Source organism: Pelodiscus sinensis, chromosome 5, assembly GCF_049634645.1.
Source record: "Pelodiscus sinensis isolate JC-2024 chromosome 5, ASM4963464v1, whole genome shotgun sequence".
Taxonomy (NCBI): Eukaryota; Metazoa; Chordata; order Testudines; family Trionychidae; genus Pelodiscus; species Pelodiscus sinensis.
The window spans coordinates 52,178,787-52,197,558 of record NC_134715.1 but is presented as its reverse complement, the minus strand read 5'-3'; the positions used below and the strand labels follow the sequence as shown (position 1 = coordinate 52,197,558).

The window sequence follows — 18,772 nt, the reverse complement described above, 5'->3', positions numbered from 1 at the left end:
GTGATTTAAGGTGATTTATTTTGTATATTTTGACATGTGATATTGACAATTTGTGTTTTAAAAGTTATAAAACTTTACCTTTTTTGAATTTCAAGATCTACTGTCATTTAAATTATTTTGACACTCCTCACTAATTTAACTGTGAAAATGTTAGATAGATGTTTGAAGGAAGTTTTAAAGTAAACATTGATCTTTACCTTTGAAATAAGGGGGAGGGGCGTTAACACGGTGTACCTGGACTTGAGTAAGGCTTCCTGCTCATTCCCAAAAGCAAACCAGGGACATGGGGCATTACGATATGGCGCATGGTCTTTCGAAAAGTTTGGCGAGCTCAACGTTTACTGCTCGAGCCCTACGCGCAGAAGCACAGGAGCCCTGTGCACAGGAGCCAAGCTCACCATGTTCTGAGGCCACTGAGTTATAACCATCCTGCTTAAAAAACCTGACCAACTCCACTTGTAGCGCGGCAGGACCTGGCGTACCGGTCCAGCCCCCCCGCAGGCAAAGCGGGGAACGGCTGCCCGGAGGCTGGATGCAGTCGCAGCTCTGCCCGCACCAAGTGTTATTTCACGGTTGAAGGCTCGCAGGCTCCGGTCTCCTTTGGCAGCACGGTCCGTCCTCGCCTAGGCCCTGCCCTGGAGCGTCTCCCCAGCAGCACCCACCTGCTGCAACAAGCACTCGCGGCGGGCTCCCTTTCAGCCCCCGCGCGCCGCCCCCCGCCCCGCTCCAGCCTCCCGCGCTTGCTCGCTTCGCCTCTCGCCGTGGCCGCCCCCTCGGCCGCTCTCGCTCCGTCGGCTCCCCCGCCCGCGGCACCGCCCCAGTTCCCATGGTGACGGCTCGGGGCGTCCTGGGACTCGCGCAGCTGCGGCCGGCGGGTGAGCCCGTGAGTATCGCCCGCTCCCCGGCCCGCTCAGCCCGCCGCGGGGGTGAGGCCGCTCCCCTGCCGGCTCGGTGCTAGCGGCGGGGCGGGGGTGTTTGGTTTGCTCCCTGCGGGGCGGCGGGGAGACACCCAGCCGTAGGGGACTCGTGGGAGCAGCCGGGGGGTGCACTGACCCCCATTCCCCCCAAACTTTTAATTGCTAAAGGGGGACCCTCGGCCCCTGTGGGTGCCCCTCTCTGCACCCCCTCCCCTTGCAGGCCCCAGTCGTCCCTGCACCCAGCCCTTTGGGCGGGGGCTCTTGCTGCTCAGAGGAGGTTGGCTGCACATTGCCTCCGCCCCGGCTCTCACACAGCGCTCCTCTGGGAGTAACCCCGGGGGGCATCTCCAGCGCGCACCCCGCAGAGGGACAAAAGCTGCGGAGTAATTTGTGCTGCACGCTAGGTGGTGCCGGGGTGTCAGGGCGCTCTGGAGCCGGAGGGTCTTTTCAAACTACTGTTTGCCCTGTTGCTATTATAAATACAGCGGGATGGAGCTGGTTCTCTGTGTTGGAAAAACGGATGGAAAAAGCCGTGAAGAAAGAAGCTGGAGCACTGCTGGGTCTGCTTTTATCTGTTCAAAATACTTCCCCTAGCTTCACTTAGGTCTACAGTTACTTGGAAACTGGAGGTTTGATTCAAAATTAAATAAGCAAACATTTTTTAAAAGTTTGCAGTCAGCTTATATAAAGAATAGTGTGTTCCCAGACAAATTTGTAATTGGCAAATACATGAGGCTTCCTTTATCCTTCTTAAAGTTCACTAGATAGTTAATTCACACACATCTAAAATATTGCAAATGGCAAGACTCCTCAAACCTCCACTGTGTGACATGTTATACATTTAAATGCACCAGACAGTGAATTACTTTATCTGTGTTTTTATCCGCTCATCTTCAGCTCTTTGGTCCCATCTCTTGAAGCCACTTCAGCCTTTTCCCTCCTCTTTCTAGTTTCACTCTTTTCTTACCTACATAGCTTTCTTCATATTGCTGCTGGTCTTTCTCTTCCTGTCTCCTGAAGGGTGGTTAGTTAAGCTCTCAGGAAGGCCTTCTCTTCACTATGGAATTTTCAGAAAACATTGCTATTGATGCTGTCACTCTTGGACCCCAGTGTAGGAAACACTGGTGACATCCAGTATTTTGAGCAGCTGAAAGTTATGTAGGTGGGAATTTCCCCCTAAAAGTCCATAGTATAATCATGGCTGATAATGCTCAGGGATGTTGTTTCCTGAGAATGAATGGAAGCATGACATGTTTATGCTCTTTTGTCAAGCTATGTTTCGTTACTCTTTAATATTATTTATAAATAAGTATCAGTTTTATACAGGCTGTCATATAATAGATGAATAGTTATATGGATATGTATATATGTGACACACAGTCATGGAAATGGATCATGTGGGAGGATCTCTGCCCTAGTGGAGTTCTATTAATTTTTGAGAGGCTCATCATGAACTTAAGAGTTTGCCTGCATGAATCAGGATGCATAATCGGTCTTTTGTACAGTGCTAAAAGCATTTATTGCAGATGAAAGTGTCATAGCTTTTGCTTTGAGAGCTTAAAGTCAATACAGTATTTGAAGACAACTAAATGTCTTTATCTCGTTACTGCAAATGCTGATTGGATATAATGGTGTGTGGCTTTGGAACATGCTTTTGACAGGAGATAGATGAAACAAAATGGCATTATGGAACATTCTGTAAATTAGTCATTAAGTAAATATATTTAATAACTTTATTTGAACGTTGTAGAATCTATAAATTTGTTCTCCTTATTTTTAGCCATTTTAGGAATGAACAAGTGCCTTCTGTACAGTAAGTGTTCAGTTATATTCTCTATTCCTCTGCCACTCTTCAGTGCAAAGCCCTGTAACATTGACTTTATTGATTTCTAGAATGCTTTTGTGGCAGCAAAATGCTTAATCATAGGAACATAGGAATTGCCATGATGGATCAGTAGAGCCCTGCAAATCTGCAGGCATCTATGGATGATATCTGCTGTGTTTGCAGATCGAAGAGGATCCAAATTTTATAACTAGAGCCCTGCAAAACTGCAGATATCCACTGACCAAGTTTGGGGATCATGGATTGGATGCAGATACAAATTTTGTATCCACACAGGGCTGTATGGATCAGATTGTAGATCTACCTAGTCTCTTGTAGTGGCCAGCACCAGAAGCTTCAGAGGTGGGAATAAGAACACCATACTATGCAATGTGGGATAATTTGCCCTCCTCCGGAACACAAAGAGCTCTCTCCACAGTATCTAATAGCAATTGGCGTAAGCCCTGAAGTGATGGTAACATTTTATGACAGAATATACTAATCCAGTAACAAATACCCGCAATACTGTATTAGTTATAATGAAGTCACTAGTCCTTTGCAGGCTCTCTAGCTCCTCATGTACAGCCTATACAAACCAGACTTCTATGGTAAATTATTATTAAAACTTAGAATCACATATTATTAGGTTCTTCTAGTTTCAAAAAAGCCAGACATATACACAGGTCAAAAATATTTCATTTCTTCTCCAAGATCCATGCTGGTAGCAAATCTTCTAGTAAATAAAAATCTAAAGATTTATTAATATATAAAAAGGAAGAAAGTTATTAAGAGGTTAAAATAGATCACATGAATTACAGTTGATTTCCAAGTTTGTAGATCAGAACAATAGCAGTTAGTGGCGGATATAGGGCAGGGTGAACGGGTTTGATTCATGCAGAATAAGTAAAACGTAGAGAGTTTGTCACTCGTTATCAAAATGAGTTTAAGGTAATATCATAAATTGCTTAACTGAAATGTATAACCAGTACCTTCCTGTTTTGTATAGTTATAAATTATATATAAAATTTATAAATAAAGTTTGTCCTTATGTTTTGGAAATAAAATAAATCACCAAAATTGCATACACTTAAGAAGACAAACAAAAAACAAAAAGTAAACACTAAACTAAAACATATCTTGCCTCTTGCTCTAAACTAACTTGGGCTGTAAAATACAACTGCAGATAATCATTAGAAATAGAGCAAGGGATAAGACTTCTAGAAGGATTTATTCTAAAGTCTTGCTCCATTTCTGTTCATGGATATTTTTGTTTCAATGATGGGAAGGCTAATTAGTGACTGGCCATCTCTCACTATAAACCACTCCCAAATGGAACTCCCTTTCATAAAAAAAAAATCTTTTATTACAAACACAAATACAAATCTAGTTTTTGTTAAGTGTAATCTTTGACTGAGATGAATTACCATATGCTCTTATTTGTATTGATATTTTTTAATGACATGATTTGAAATATTTAGATGAAAAGTCTCACTGTATACTGTAAATCTGGATAGTTGTATAATAATTAGTTTTTATTTGGGCTGTGAAATACAACTGTAAAGGCTATCAATAATATTTAGTCCTTACTAACCCCCCCACCCCCCTCAGGGACTTTTTAATGAAGTTCCCTACTATATTACCTTTCCTTGTCCTCCTATACCTTCATTATACTTCTGACATGTAACACAGAATAGATTGCCATTCTATAAATCTAACAAATAGCTAACTTTCTTTTCCCCTTTAAAATCGTATTTCCTACCCCCATTAAAAGTTTGTGTCTTGAGGCTTGCCAGCAGGTCTTGCAATACTTACTTTAAACCAAATTTAAAAGTAAGGGTGCTCCTGCTGCTAACATCTTCAGATCACGGATGTGCAAAATGAAGGATCTGGCAGCTGAAGCTTTAATGGTGGGAAGTATAGGCTGCGTACTTGAGAGGAAAGAACACAGTTGCTCTATGTGACAAAAATGTAACATTTATGTACTTCAAAAAGACAAACTAGACTGTATAGCAATGGGGGCTTTTTGGTTTTGTTCTCCATAAGTAAAATCCTGTGTTCATATAACATTACTTATAAAGTTAAGTGGTTGTTTCTATTATTATTCATTTTGTGGGATAATACAATGCTTGCTCTTGCATCATTATTACATATCACGTGTTTTATCATTTCTGTTTTTGTACTTTATCTATTTAAAAAATAAGAACAAAAACAGAGAAGCCATCATAGAGCCTTAAAAATCCTGATTCTGTTTTCAGTTATAACTATCTAAATCAGAAGTGCCACAGTTCAGTTATATAGCTATAAAATCAATGTAAACAAAATCAGATTCAGTCCTAGGCATTCTGTCTCAATTCAGTAATTCCAAGGCTCCATCCTGCAAAAATATGTGCACGTTAATCACATACACAAGTTTTTTGCAACATAGGGACCTCATTTTTCATATTGTGTAACAGAAAGGGAAAAACAGTAGATGGGGAAAGACTGAAGAAGGGTAAGGGAACATTAGTCATGAGTCACAGGAATGAAAAAATGTGTATTAATTATTGTGTGTATATTTTTTTAGTTCAAAATGAGTACTTTGCCTCCTGTGCCGATACAGCGTCCAAAGGCACATCCCAGCTTCACAGAGCAGATGGTTTGCCCTTCAATAAAACTTGCAAGGTATGTGTGTCTCATACTGACTTTTAGAAAGCTAACCTTTTTTCTTTAAATAGCTGCAATTGGATAGCTTAAGAAGAAAAATTATGGTTTGTGTTGTAGGTATTTTTTTAAAAAGCAAAAGTTTAAGACAAGAAAATAATCTTTTAGCAAAGTTACATCCATATGATGAATAAAAGGCAATAGAAAGTGCAAACTCACTTGTCTTTTCAAGACAGAACAATAAAATCGAAATGATCTTCTTCTCATCTAAAATATAATGTATTAAAAAAGTCCATATTTGAATTTGCATCATCACCAAATCACTTGGTTGCTTGCAGTTCCAGTAAAATTGGTAAGTTCAATGAAATTTGAAGATACTGCATAAAGACTTAAGAAAAGCTTTCAAACAATCAGTGAAGTATATAATGGCAGAAGAGATTAGTATCACCATTTTTCTTTGGCATTATGACAGATTTTGAAAGAGCTCTATTCATGATACATGCCTTCTCCTAAATTTTTGAAACGGTTCTTTCATCTTACTAGGTGTTTCAGTGTTAAGTCTTTATTTTCCTCCTTGAAAATGTATTCTTTTGGATTAAAAAAATAAGATTTTATCATTTTGACTTTGCATGGGAACCATCATTGTATGTCTTAAATTATAATATATACAAATTGTCATGGAAAAAAAATACCTAATACAGTTCAAGGGCTAATCCCGCTCAGCAAGCTGAAATACACCAGTGCTTCAACTCACACCCCATTCTTGACTCAGCTATCTGGTGTGCCTTTAGTTGCTCCCCACTGCTTGAGGTGGAAGACCTTAGTTTAGTGTCTCACTGGTTGAGCACTGAGATCCCAATAATTGCTGCTGCCCATTCCAAATAAATCAGTAATGTGGGTTACAGTAAATGGTAAGCAACCCTCTTAACTTGCCCCAAATCAATTTGTTTTAGTCCTAAAAAGGAATCTCTCTGCATTGAGAAATGCATGAAGGCTGAGGTTTTTCTTTTTCCTGGATTTGACTGTAACATTTAGAAAGTGAAATAGGGTTGGTAATGGGCTGAGGAGCAGGGAGGCTCCAGGTAGCCTGAAGACCAAATGTGACATGACTTCTTCCTGATATAGCAGAGAACTCTTGTATGGAGCAATCTTTGCCAACATCCTCTAAACAAACAGAATTCTGTATGGCATAGGTGTGGTGGGCAGGGATAGGAAGTCTCTTGTCACACCCGAGTGCTCTGTTGGGATAGTGACAGTGGAGCTCCCCATAAAGAGACTTCTCTGTTGAAGTTATAGGGGCATTTGTTAGTAGAATAAAATTGATGTGGGCCCCATATCAATGCATAGGCCCCTTTGCTGGGATGGTTTGGCCCCCTTAAAATTCCTTCTGAGGCAGGCCCCTTTGCTGGGATGGTTTGGCCCCCTTAAAATTCCTTCTGAGGCAGGCAACTCCCTGTTATGTCTGTGTCAGAAGATAGGAATAGTGGCTCTTTAGGGTATTTTTGCCATAGCAGTATCAGACGTTCTTCAGTCTAAGATAGCAACAACTTCGGAGTTGTCTCTGTGCAAGCTTTGAAAGATGTCACCACAGTTTGACTGACACTGGAGTACATACACCTAGTATGGCCACTAGCATTGGGACCCCATTGCAAATAGGTTGTCTCCAGTGCTTTCTGTTCCTGAAATTTCACCCCCAAATATTCTCTTTCCTCCCTGCATCCCTATTGAACTTTCTGTTCTCTGGTTCCAGTCATGCTCCCTTTTACCTCAGGCAACCAACTTCTTAACCTATCTCAAACCGTCCAGTAATCTTTTGCTATCCAGGTTCAGCCAGATCTGATCCAGGCAAACAGGTGGGTGAAATAGTTAAAAGTTTAAGTACTTCAGTAGTTCACTTAAGAACTGCCTTTGAAACGTTTGGTCAAGGCATTGAGAGAACCTCTCAGTGCAATCCATCCTAGGTCAAGTCTTGCTAGAGTTTTGGGGGAGAGAAATGAGGCTGGCTCATTTACTCTGTGTAGTCTAGGCATCCCTGAATCTCTCACTGCCCTCAGGCTTCCCTAATCAAGCTTCCTGTCTTGCTATTTTCTCTTGAAAGTTTCTCCTTTCACTATGCACATGTTCCTGGCGTATATCAACTCATGTGTCTCTCCTGCAAGGGTTCTTCAAAATCATACTAACATATTCAGTAATTCTGACTTGGATAACTATATCTTTCCTATAGATAACCTTTGAAATAAGTCTGTTACTATAACTACCAAAATATTCCAAGGTTGGTTTTTCAGGTGTTAGTCTGATTTTTGAAAAATTGGAAAAATGAAAATTCTAATTAAATATTCATAACACCTTGAAACAGATTTATAAGATATAGTCAGATATATTTTTCACGTTAATATTTTTGTTGCTCTCAGTTCTGAAACACCCTGATTGGAGCTTTGTCCTTTTCCTGTTGGTAGTAATTGAATTGACTCTTATCTTTTCTTTCTTGTTTATGCACAAACATCACTGATGATATTGGTACGAGTCTGAAAGAATTTTTTTTCTTGTAGCTGGAATTCTTTATGATAGAGCCTAGCAAGATAGACATCCTTAATACAGCACAAAACATTATAGGTGTCTTCTAAACAATAGCTGGTTTGTGAGAAGTGTGTGTGTTTGTTCAAACATTGGTTATGCTTAATTTGTTTTTAAACTCTGGGGTACATTCCCCCATCAGATTAGAATAAGTTTTAACCTGGGCTACATGACAAGTGCCACTTTAAGCTTTGTGATTTGTCTTTGCTGTTCTACACAGTGTAGTGTTTTTAAAAAAAGATTTCCAACAAGCAGAGGTAAGATATAGTTATATTTAAATGGCAATTCAAATTAAATTTTGGTTAGATAATTGTGATGCTGGAACATTACCTCTAGATTTTTTTACTTTTTACTTTATATTTAGAATGTCCTAAGAATTGCATGAGGGTTCCTTTTGCAGACCTCCTACATTAGTTAGGGCATTTTGGGGACTTCTACCCAAAGAACTTTCTTTTTTATTTATGTAATTCTGTACTATTTCTCAAATACACATGCGTTCGTTCGTTCTTTTTCTCTCTCTCTCTCTCTCTCTCTCTCTCTCTCTCTCTTTCACACACACACACACACACACACACACACACACACACACACACACACACACACACACACACCCTACCTAAATATGTAGTGTCATATAATACATCTTTTACAGTAATGCACACTATTTGTGTCATGCAAATGGTCCATAATATCTTCATTGGTTTAGACTCTTAGATTTAGTCTTCAAATTTTGATTTAGATTTTATTTTAATTTAATTATTATGATACAATTTCTTTCTAATCAGTAGCATGTTCTAGGTACATTTTCTTTCCATCCAGCAGCATGGCCTTTCTTAGGTGTGATTGATGAATGAGATAGAAATACATTAGCCTGATAATATGCTATGTACCAGCACATTTTTTTTCTTTTCTTTTTTTCTACTTCAGTTGTATATTTTGTAAATACAGTTCATTGTATTATTTTAATAGACTTTTTCTGGCATTCATAGAATAGGCAACACTGCAAAATGTTATCCAAATGTCCATACAATTATGGAAAAAATATTTTGTCAGCGGGAGAGGGATAAGTAAAGACTGCCGTGTAATACATACCCACAAAGAGGCAGAATATACATGCTACAGTACTTAATCATACAATCTTAATGTTCTTTTCTCATAGTTTTTTATTGAATGAAAGTTAATTCACATTACTGCTATAAAAATGACATCCTTTGACATGATGCTCTCAGTATACATAAAAAGTCCTAATTCCTTTTATGGTCAGTACAGCTCCAGAGCCTCTGTTATGTATTGGCATGGATGCAAAAGATAAAAAGCTGAAATGTCTAAAATTGAATGGTCTGTTAGTCCAATTTCCAACCTTAGCTTGAGATCAGAGCACATTAAAGTCAATGTGAGTCTTTATTGTGACTTTGTTTGGCTTTGGACCTGGCCTTTAATGTCTCCTATTATGATATGCTCTTGAGATTTTCACGTTGGTAAAATTGTCTCTGAGCTTAAATTATACTACACAAAATCTGTATTAGTAAATTTTGTTTTAAAAAAATCTAGTACAAAACAGATCTGATGCTTTGTTTAGTCCATGCTATCAAGGCAAAAGTGTAATGGATCCATTTGAGAAGAGAAAAGTTGAGTATGGACGGTGTTAAACACTGGTTTAGACTTTTTATAATGTATGTGGAACCATTGAATAATAGGGTTCTTAAATACTGAAACCAACTCTGATTCCCTGGGAAAATGAAGATTTGAATAGCTACAGACCAAAAAGTTAATGTGATACTTGTATGTATTTATAAAATGTGTCTGATACATTACTTTGTCAATATTTCAGTATTTATTTGTCTCTGCGTGGCAATGATAATGCATTATACATGCTGCAGACGTCTACGTTAGCACGGTGTTTCTTTTAATTTTTTTTCATTTAAATTTAGGATTCATATGATCAAAGACAAAGATGCCATAGATCATTATTTGGCGATGAATATCAAAGGGTTGTCAAAGCAAGAGGCTGCTGCGTAAGTATGGTCTTTTTGAGGCATTTTAACATACAGTAAGTTTATTGATTCTTTTGTTTCTAGTTATCATATTCAATGAAATCTAAAGTTCCCCAAGCTTTACACCTTCCTGAGTGGAACTTAAAAATTAAAATGAATATTAAATAATGCTGTTTCACTGAGTCTGTCAAAGGATTTAATCCCATGGTTTTATTAATTCTCATATTTACTGAGATTGTCACATTTCAAACACGATAGCTAAGATTGTGTCAGTAATTACATTTAATATCATCTTTAAGAAAAAAATTCTGTGAAAATATCTCATTTGGGTCTGAAGTTTTGTATACAAAAAAACAAAGGTTCTTGTAATACTCCATTAATATCTAGTCAATCCTCACCTCCAAATGCTGATTTTAAGATGCAGCCTTTTCATATACCATTAATTCTTTTAAAAGCTAAGGAATGAAAGAACACTAGGAAAAAAATATTTCTTGCTGCTGGTATAGCTACATTTAAAAATTACAAAAAAAACCCTACACGCTGATTACTTTTCTGCAGTGTTTTAACAGATCTGAGTTTTGGCTCCATTAGAATTAATGAAGGGATTCTAAAAGTCTGGAATTATTGTCTTTAAAATGGGATTTATTTCTTTCAATATTTAAATAATAAAAGGATGCCTAGACAAAGTTAATTAACTATTAATATTGCAGCATAACCCCACTGATGTTAAAACAGTTCCTCAGTCCTACAGGAGCATGGTCAGACAGCCACATACAAAAGTAGTTCTTTTATCCTTTTTTTTTTTTTTCAGGAACTCTCAGCTCTGTCTTCACACCCTGACATATACGTGTCTTTTGAAGCATGCCCTGAATGTTCCAAAATTCAGACTCTTTCTGACCGAGGGTATAATAAGTTCAAGATTCCCAGTAAATGACCTGCCAGCATTCCCTCTCTTTTGTACTGTTTTGGCTTCAACTTGAGTGCTTCTGTCTGCCATAGCTGTGGCAGATTCAAAAATTGCTCAAGCTCTCTAAGGTGTTAGTAGAAAAGATCCTAATGTTTTTGGGAATGATGTGTTGGGAAAGCAGTTTATGTTAAAATAAACTTGTTCTTTTCTTTAAAGTTGGGAGTCTGTTGGAAGATCATGGACTACAAATGGATCCAAATTATGGGGCAGATTATGACTCTCTCTGTATATATTATAAAGGAGTAGGTGGATGTTAGGGTGTTTCCATTTCTTCTCTGTGTGAAACATCTGCATCATAGGTCACAGAGTGAGATGGAGAGCTCCTTCTGTGGTGCTGTTACTCCCTGCTACTGATGGGAGCAATGTGAATGGACAGGGACAGAGAGTGGGCAGAACCTGTTCTTCTGCATTTTTGTGCTAGATGGCACAGATGGTGACAGAGTCTGCGTCAAGTGTAAGGACCGGCTTGGATTACTTCCCTAATGGGGAGAGAGTGGAACCAGGGACCCGATTGTCTCTTTCTAAATCCTTGGGGCTTATCCTTATTTTGGGCTCTGGCTCAGCTACAATCTAGGCCTATTTAAATAAGGCATTTCTCCTTGGACAACTCTTTGGCTGCAGATGGCCCAAATGAAATGGAACTAGTGTGCAGGGTGAAGAGGATCAGAATACAGGGAGTCTACAAAGGAAGAAACATGTAATCACCCATTATTACCATAGCCACATGGAAGGGGAGGATACTAGCCATAGAAGCCTCACTTTGAAACTGCAACAGTGGCTGCATACTGTCTTTGCTGCTTAGTGGTGGCGATGTGAGGTTTACCTCTTTGCTTGTAACCAGCATGTAACCTAACCAAGGGAATAACTGTCTTCTCTGGGTATGTCTACATGGCATTCCTCCTTGGAGAGAGGAATGCAAATGCAGACAAGCGAAATTGCAAAGGAAGCGTGGATTTGAATTTCCCACACTTCATTTGCATAATCATGTCCAGCTGCTATTTCAAAATACCCTATTTTGAGATAAAAAATGCCATGTAGATGCGGTTATTTTGAAAGAAACCCCTTCTTTTGAAATAACGTTTAACCCTTAAAAAAGAGGTTTAATGGTTATTTCGAAAGAATGGGTTTTTTTCAAAATAACCGTGTTTACACGGTGTTTTTTATCTCAAAATAGGGTTTTTTTGGAAAAATGGTGGTCCATGATTATGCAAATGAAGTGAGGGAAATTCAAATCTGCGCTTCATTTGCAATTTTGCTTGTCTGCTTTTGCATTCCTCTCTCCAAGGAGGAATGCAATGTAGACATGACCTCTGTGACCACAGATGAAGTCAGTTCAACTTTGGGAAAGCTCTTAATGCATCTGTATTGTAGAGTTGTAACCTGATGGGCTTAACCTTCAGCCATAGGATTTAGGATCTGAAGGTTTTTTTACACATAAACCGTGAGTGCTGAAAGAGTGTTGAGACTATAAGATAGTAAAAATCAAGGAAATTTACCATGGAGTAGAAAATGTATTGCCTGTCCTTTAGTACTGGGGTAGAGTAACTAGAGCCCTGCGCGAATACAAAATTATGCATATGCATCCACCAGGCTCAACTCATCATCCAATCTGCAATCTGTGAACTGGATTTTATTTGCATCCTCACAGAAAACCACCTGGAGGGACAGGTGGAGGGAGAAAAGTTGAGCAAGGACGGGGCAGAATTGTGCAGGTTGCCAGATTCTTCTGGTTTTCATCCATGTAGTTTTTTCCCTACAGGTATTACAAAAGTGACATGCTTTTAAAGCAAGGGCATGTAATGTGAGGTGTGTGCTGATTGTACATAACACTGTGATTGCCATGTCCTCCCTGTACAATCAAAGGGCTTCTATAGTTCAATCAGCATGCCCTGAAAATTCTAGGTAACCAGTGCAGTTAGCAAAATTACCCTACACCAGAAGACTATCTTGGTTACAACAATCTTGTGGCTCACTTAGATGGAAGGCCACCTACGCCCCACTCACTAACCTAGATTGCCCCTCACTGAAATAAATGGATGAGATGTTATCCACTTGCCACCCATTCTCTGGTGTTAACATTTTACAAATAATTAAAAAAATTATCAGATTAGATTTAGTCAAAATTTTAAGTGATATAACATGAAACTTTTTCGAAGCAGTTAGGTAAGTCTGCTAAAATATAGTTAGATTTAAAACAAGAAAGAAAACATTTTTGTGAACAAGAGTTCTGCTATTAGAAATCCATCATCAAAACACTATGAAACTATCAGTGAAGGACTATTTTATATTAGAATCATAGAATTATAGGGCTGGAAGAGACCTCAGGAGGTGATCGAGTCCAGCTCCCTGCCCAAAGCAGGACCAATCCCAACTAAATCAACTCAGCCAGAGCTTTGTTAAGCCGAGACTTAAAAACCTCTAGGGATGGAGATTCCGCCACCTCCCTAGATAACTCATTCCAGTACTTCACCACCCTCCTCGTTAAATAGTTTTTCCTAATATCCAACCTAGACCTCCCGCACTGTAACTTGAGACCACTGCTCCTTGTTCTGCCATCTGTCACTACTGAGAACAGCCTCTTTCCATCCTCTTTGGAACCCCCTTCAGGAAGTTGAAGGCTGCTATCAAATCTTCACTCTTCTCTTCTGCAGACTAAATAAGCCCAAATCCCTCAGTCTCTCCTCATAGGCCATGTGCTCCGGCCACCTAATCATTTTGGTTGCCCTCCATTTGGGCCCTCTCCAATGTATCCACATCCTTTCTATAGTAGAGGGCCTAGAACTGGACACAATACTCCAAATGTGGCCTCACCAGAGCCGAATAAAGGGGAATAATCACTTCTCTAGATCCACTGGCAATGCTCCTCCTAATGCAACCTAATATTCCATTTGCCTTCTTGGCCACAAGGGCACACTGTTGACTCATATCCAGCTTCTCATCTACTGTAATCCATCTTTACTGCAGAACTGCTACTTAGCCATTTGGTCCCCAGCCTGTAACAATGTTTGGGATTCTTCCGTCCCAAGTTCAGGACTCTACACTTGTCCTTGTTGAACCTCATCAGATTTCTTTTGGCCCAATCCTCTAATCTTTCTAGGTCACTCTGGACCCTATCTCTGCCCTCTCCCTCTATCTTAGTGTCTGCCTCTTCCCCCAGCTTAGTGTTATCCACAAACTTGCTGAGGGTGCAATCCATCCCCTCATCCAGGTCATTAGTAAAGATGTTGAACAAAACTGTCCCTAGAACTGATTCTTGGGGTACTCCTCTAGAAACAGGCCGTTGATCACTATCCATTGGGCCCGACAATCTAGCCAGCTTTCTATCCATCTTACAGTCCATTTATCCAATCCATACTTCCTTAACTTGCTGGCAAGAATATTGTGAGAGACCATATCAAAAGCTTTGGTAAAGTCAAAGTATATCACATTCACCGACTTTCCCATATCCACAGACCCAGTTACCTCATCATAGAAGCTAATCAGATTGGTCAGGCATGACTTGCCCTTGGTGAATCCATGTTGACTATTCCTGATGACTTTCCCCTTTTCTAAGTGCATCAGAATTGATTCCTTGAGGAACCCCTCCATGATTTTTCCAGGTACTGAGGTAAGGCTGATTGGTCTGTAGTACCCTGGACAGTCCTTCTTCCCTTTTTAAAAGATGGGCACTACATTTGCCTTTTTCCAATCATCTGGGATCTCTCCTGATATCCATGAGTTTTCAAAGATAATGGCCAAAGGCTCTGCAATGATATTTGCCAATTCCCTCAGAACTTTCAGATGCATTCAATCCAGACCCATGGATTTGTATATGTCTAGCTTTTCTAAATGGTTCTTAACCTGTTTTTTCTCCACCAAGGGATGCCCACCTCCTTCCCATACTGTGTTACCTAGTGCAGTAGTCTTGGAACTAGCTGACCTTGTCTGTGAAAAGAGAGGCAAAGAAAGCACTGAGTACTTCAGCTTTTCCCACATCATCTGTCACTAGGTTATATCCCTCATCCAGTAAGGGTGCCACACTCTCTCTGATCACCCTCTTACTGTTAACATGCCTCTAGAAACCTTTCTTGTTACCTTTTACATCCCATGCTAGCTGTAATTACAGTTGTGCTTTTGCCTTCTTGATAATTCCCCTGCATTCTCAAGCAGTATATTTTTCTCCTTCCTAGTCATCTGTCCAAGTTTCCACTTCTTGTAAGCTTCCTTTTTGTGTTTAAGCTCACCAAGGATTTCCCCGGTAAGCCAATCTGGTCACCTACTATATTTGCTTTTCTTACTGTACATCAGGATGGTTTAAAAAAGTGAAATTGACTTTCTTGAATTTCATCATCCAAGCTGAGTGAATTACAAAAAAAGTGAACACTGAAGCTAGTTTTCAGACATGTTTTTCATATTTTCTTCAAATGTTATTGTTAGAACTTTTTCAAAGGGCAAAATAAATACAGGCCATCCTCACTGTAAGTCCAAGATACATTCCAAAAACCTTGGATTTATAGCGAAACAACTTAAAGCGGGGATTTTTTTCCTGCAGCTGATTTCCATTTGCATAAATTGGGGGGTTGGGGCAGGAGGGCTGCGCAACTTAAGAGCGGGGAATGGGAGGACTTATAACACATCAGTTCCTACTAGCATCAATGACTTTATTGTGGAACGGATGTATACTGGGACAACTTATAGTGGGGACACCCAGTACTGTATTGTTACTTTTGTTTTTAATGAAAACAAAAATTACACTGGAGTTGGCATCACCTTTACTAGTTGACTCAATAATTGACTTCTTTTTATGGTTGACCTATTCCATCTGTTCCTGAATCTGTGGGGTTTTGTTTGCCTTCTACTTTTGCTCCAAAAGTTAACTTTGGATTTCATGTCAACAAATTTAATATATTGTCATCTTTTTTCCCTCTAATTAAAGGCACTCACAGGAACTTTATGCTTTGAACATGCACAGAATTATTAATTTAGGATTTTACATATTATGTTACAGAATGTTTTTGTACCAGTCTGTAAGTTGGGTGGATCTAAAAACCTGTAGGTGAAAGCTGGTGCTCTTAGGTTGGGGCTTCTGGGGGATACTGGGGCTGCTGGAATGAGCAGGGGGTTTAAAGTGGAATATTTTATATGGATGGAGTCGAGCTGCTGGGATATAGTGAATGAGACTGCTCCTGTTGCGTGGCAGTGGGACTGCTGAGATACGAGGTAGGCTCATGGGTGCTATAGGTTTCTCTCTTTCTTGTGCCCTCTGTTGCTTGACTATACAGTGCTCACTTTCAGGAGTGGGGAAGTACTGATCCAAACTGCCTCTCTTCCTTCTGATCCAGGGAGAGAGAAGCTCCAGTGTAGGATGGAAGTGAGGCATAGCAGTAGAATGGAGCAAGTATAAACTCCCCCTCCTTTCTTCTGCCAGCCCCCTACCTGCAAAGCGATTGCAATTTTTTTGCAGCTGTCAACAATTGGACGTGACCAATTGTGCCACCCTCCTTATGAACCACTTTTGTGTTTTATTTCAATTTGAGAATTGATAGCCTATGTGTAAATTCATTTATATTTTAAATGGCTTTTTTCTTTATTTGTATATTTTGAAAATCTTTTTACAGAATATGGAAATTTGTGAGGAGAAGTGATATAGTTTCATAACGAAAGGAGTTCAACTTTAAGGCTCTTTATCCTAAACACCCTGATGTGGTGTTTTTGGAGAGGGAAATAGCACACTTTATACATTAATTTTATCGATACATTTTAAATTTCCTTGCTATTGCTGTCAGTGTTAATGTTATTTAAATATGTATTTTTCTGTCTGAATAATTCCTCATAATCTTACTTGTCAGGATCACGATTCAGTGTTTATTAAGTAACTTTCAAAAAAGAGAATTTGATACTTAGAGACACATTCCTTTTGGTCAGATGAATGCGATCTCTGAATTTCAGGTTGGGCATACATGTGATTTAACATAATTAGGCAATGATCTAAAGAATAGAACAGACGTGGGGGAGTGAGAGAGATGGTTTACCTTTCCAGCAGAAACTTCTCTGTGCAGTTGTGTAATGTGAAAGGTATTTCTTGAAAAGGTTAAAAAAAGTTCTAATCAACTTCTGTACATTATGTAGAACTTCATTTTCTAAACTCTGCAAAAGAAAGTTTCATATTTAATGGGAAATCATGAATTATTCCATTTATTATCTACTTCCTCCTTTCAAAGACATGATCTGGATAAAAGGCGGGGTGAATAATTTCAAAAAATACAATACATTTTTAATGGGAAGGTGCAAACTACAGATTCTCATGACTATTAGCGAGTGTAGAGGAAACAGAATTTTACTTGCAAAAACTCATCAGACTCTTGCAAAGATAAAATACCTGACACACTTTAATAAAAAAAGAACACAGTGAGCTGAAGTTTTTCTTTTTTTATGTGACTTGTTGTTTTTACTAAGTTTGGTCTTACGGTTTTCTAGAGCTTTTATTTCTCAGTAGTACACCAATATTTTGTGCTGAAGAAAACATATAAGATATACACAATTGAGTTCTATTTTTGATGCAGTTTACAAAAATGAATTATAGATCCATAATGTACAAAAAGAGAATGAAGTATAAAAAGACAATTGAATTTGCCTTGAGACAATCATGACTTTCTAATTAGTCTCATAGTGATTTTGATTTGTATAAGAATCCTCTTTTTCCCCCTCATTTAATTCTGTCTTGTCTATGGGTCCTTAGACTGTGAGCACCTTGGGACAGGAATTGTCCCTTCTTGAGTGGCATGATCAGAAGCAAATATAATATATTGTTGGGATAGGAATTGAATAGTAACTGTGTGATAATAAATATGCAGCACTCTTACAGTGCTTTCCATTTTCAGAGCATTTTACAAAAGTTAACTAATCCACAGCAGCCCCCTGAAGAGATAGATAAGTAACACTACCATTATCCCTGTTTCATACATATTATTATGTTATCTTTCTGAAAAAGCTTACAGTCTAAGACAAAAGATAACAGACAGATATAGGCAGGTAGGGGAGTACAAGGAAACACTGAGAAAATATTAGCATGATTGTATACAGGTTGTATACAGTTTTACACATAGTGAAAGAAATGTACAGAGAGGTGAAATGACTTGTCACAAATCACATAGCAAGTCAAAGATGTAGCGAAGATTAGAACCTGGAAGGTCCTAGCTCAGTCCATTAGACACAATATTTATTAACACAGAGATATTAAGAAATCTTTAATTTTGGTAAGCAATCATCTATAACAAAATTTGGATGCAACACTTCAAGTTGTAATTAATTTTGATTAATGAACCTCACTGAATTCCAGGAAAATGAGAAAAAAGTATTGTTTTAAAAAAGAAAGTAAGATACAGTGAATTCCTAATTGCTATTTAAAAATCAACAAAGATCAGTAGCAGAAAATAATGTTTTCTCTCACAGAGCCTGAAATATTCACTAAAGATCATAGGTATGTATTGAGGTGCAAAAATAATATTTTCCTATGCTTATCACTTTTATCTTTAATTATTCTGCTTTTAGAGCTTTATATATGGACAGAATATATCAAAATACATTTTTAAATGTATATTTCCAGTTATCTGTATTACAGATTATTTTTAATTACTACTGGAGTTGAAAACATTTTTTCAGTATCATCCTTTGATCTTTATAATTGATTAACTCTTTTCTTCGTGTAACATTAAAGTGGTAATGTAGCTTTAAACAAAAGGAAGAAATGCAGATATATAGAGAGAGATACGTATATAATGTATATTTATATACATTAAAGACTGCGCTGACATTTTATGAATTCACACCTGATTGCATGATAGAGCTAAAAGTGTTGTTTGCCAACAAAGACGCAGAG

At 38.5% G+C, this 18,772-nt stretch overlaps 1 protein-coding gene across 4 annotated transcripts in view; it reads left to right on the top strand.

Annotated features, from left to right (window-relative positions):
• The first annotated feature begins 437 nt into the window (after window positions 1-437).
• The window catches only part of TTC29 (tetratricopeptide repeat domain 29), a 209,629-nt gene continuing 191,294 nt past the window's right edge, over window positions 438-18,772 (top strand). The window contains exons 1-4 of one of the 4 annotated variants that reach the window (XM_075929999.1): window positions 438-875; window positions 2,698-2,730; window positions 5,303-5,400; window positions 9,885-9,968. In XM_075929999.1, coding sequence (XP_075786114.1) covers window positions 5,309-5,400; window positions 9,885-9,968 — 176 coding nt within the window. In that variant the 5' untranslated portion in view covers window positions 438-875; window positions 2,698-2,730; window positions 5,303-5,308. Of the gene's footprint in view, window positions 884-903; window positions 1,547-2,697; window positions 2,731-5,302; window positions 5,401-9,884; window positions 9,969-18,772 lie in introns of those variants that run through there. The other 3 variants (XM_075929998.1, XM_006133842.4, XM_025190030.2) reach the window with 3 other exon arrangements.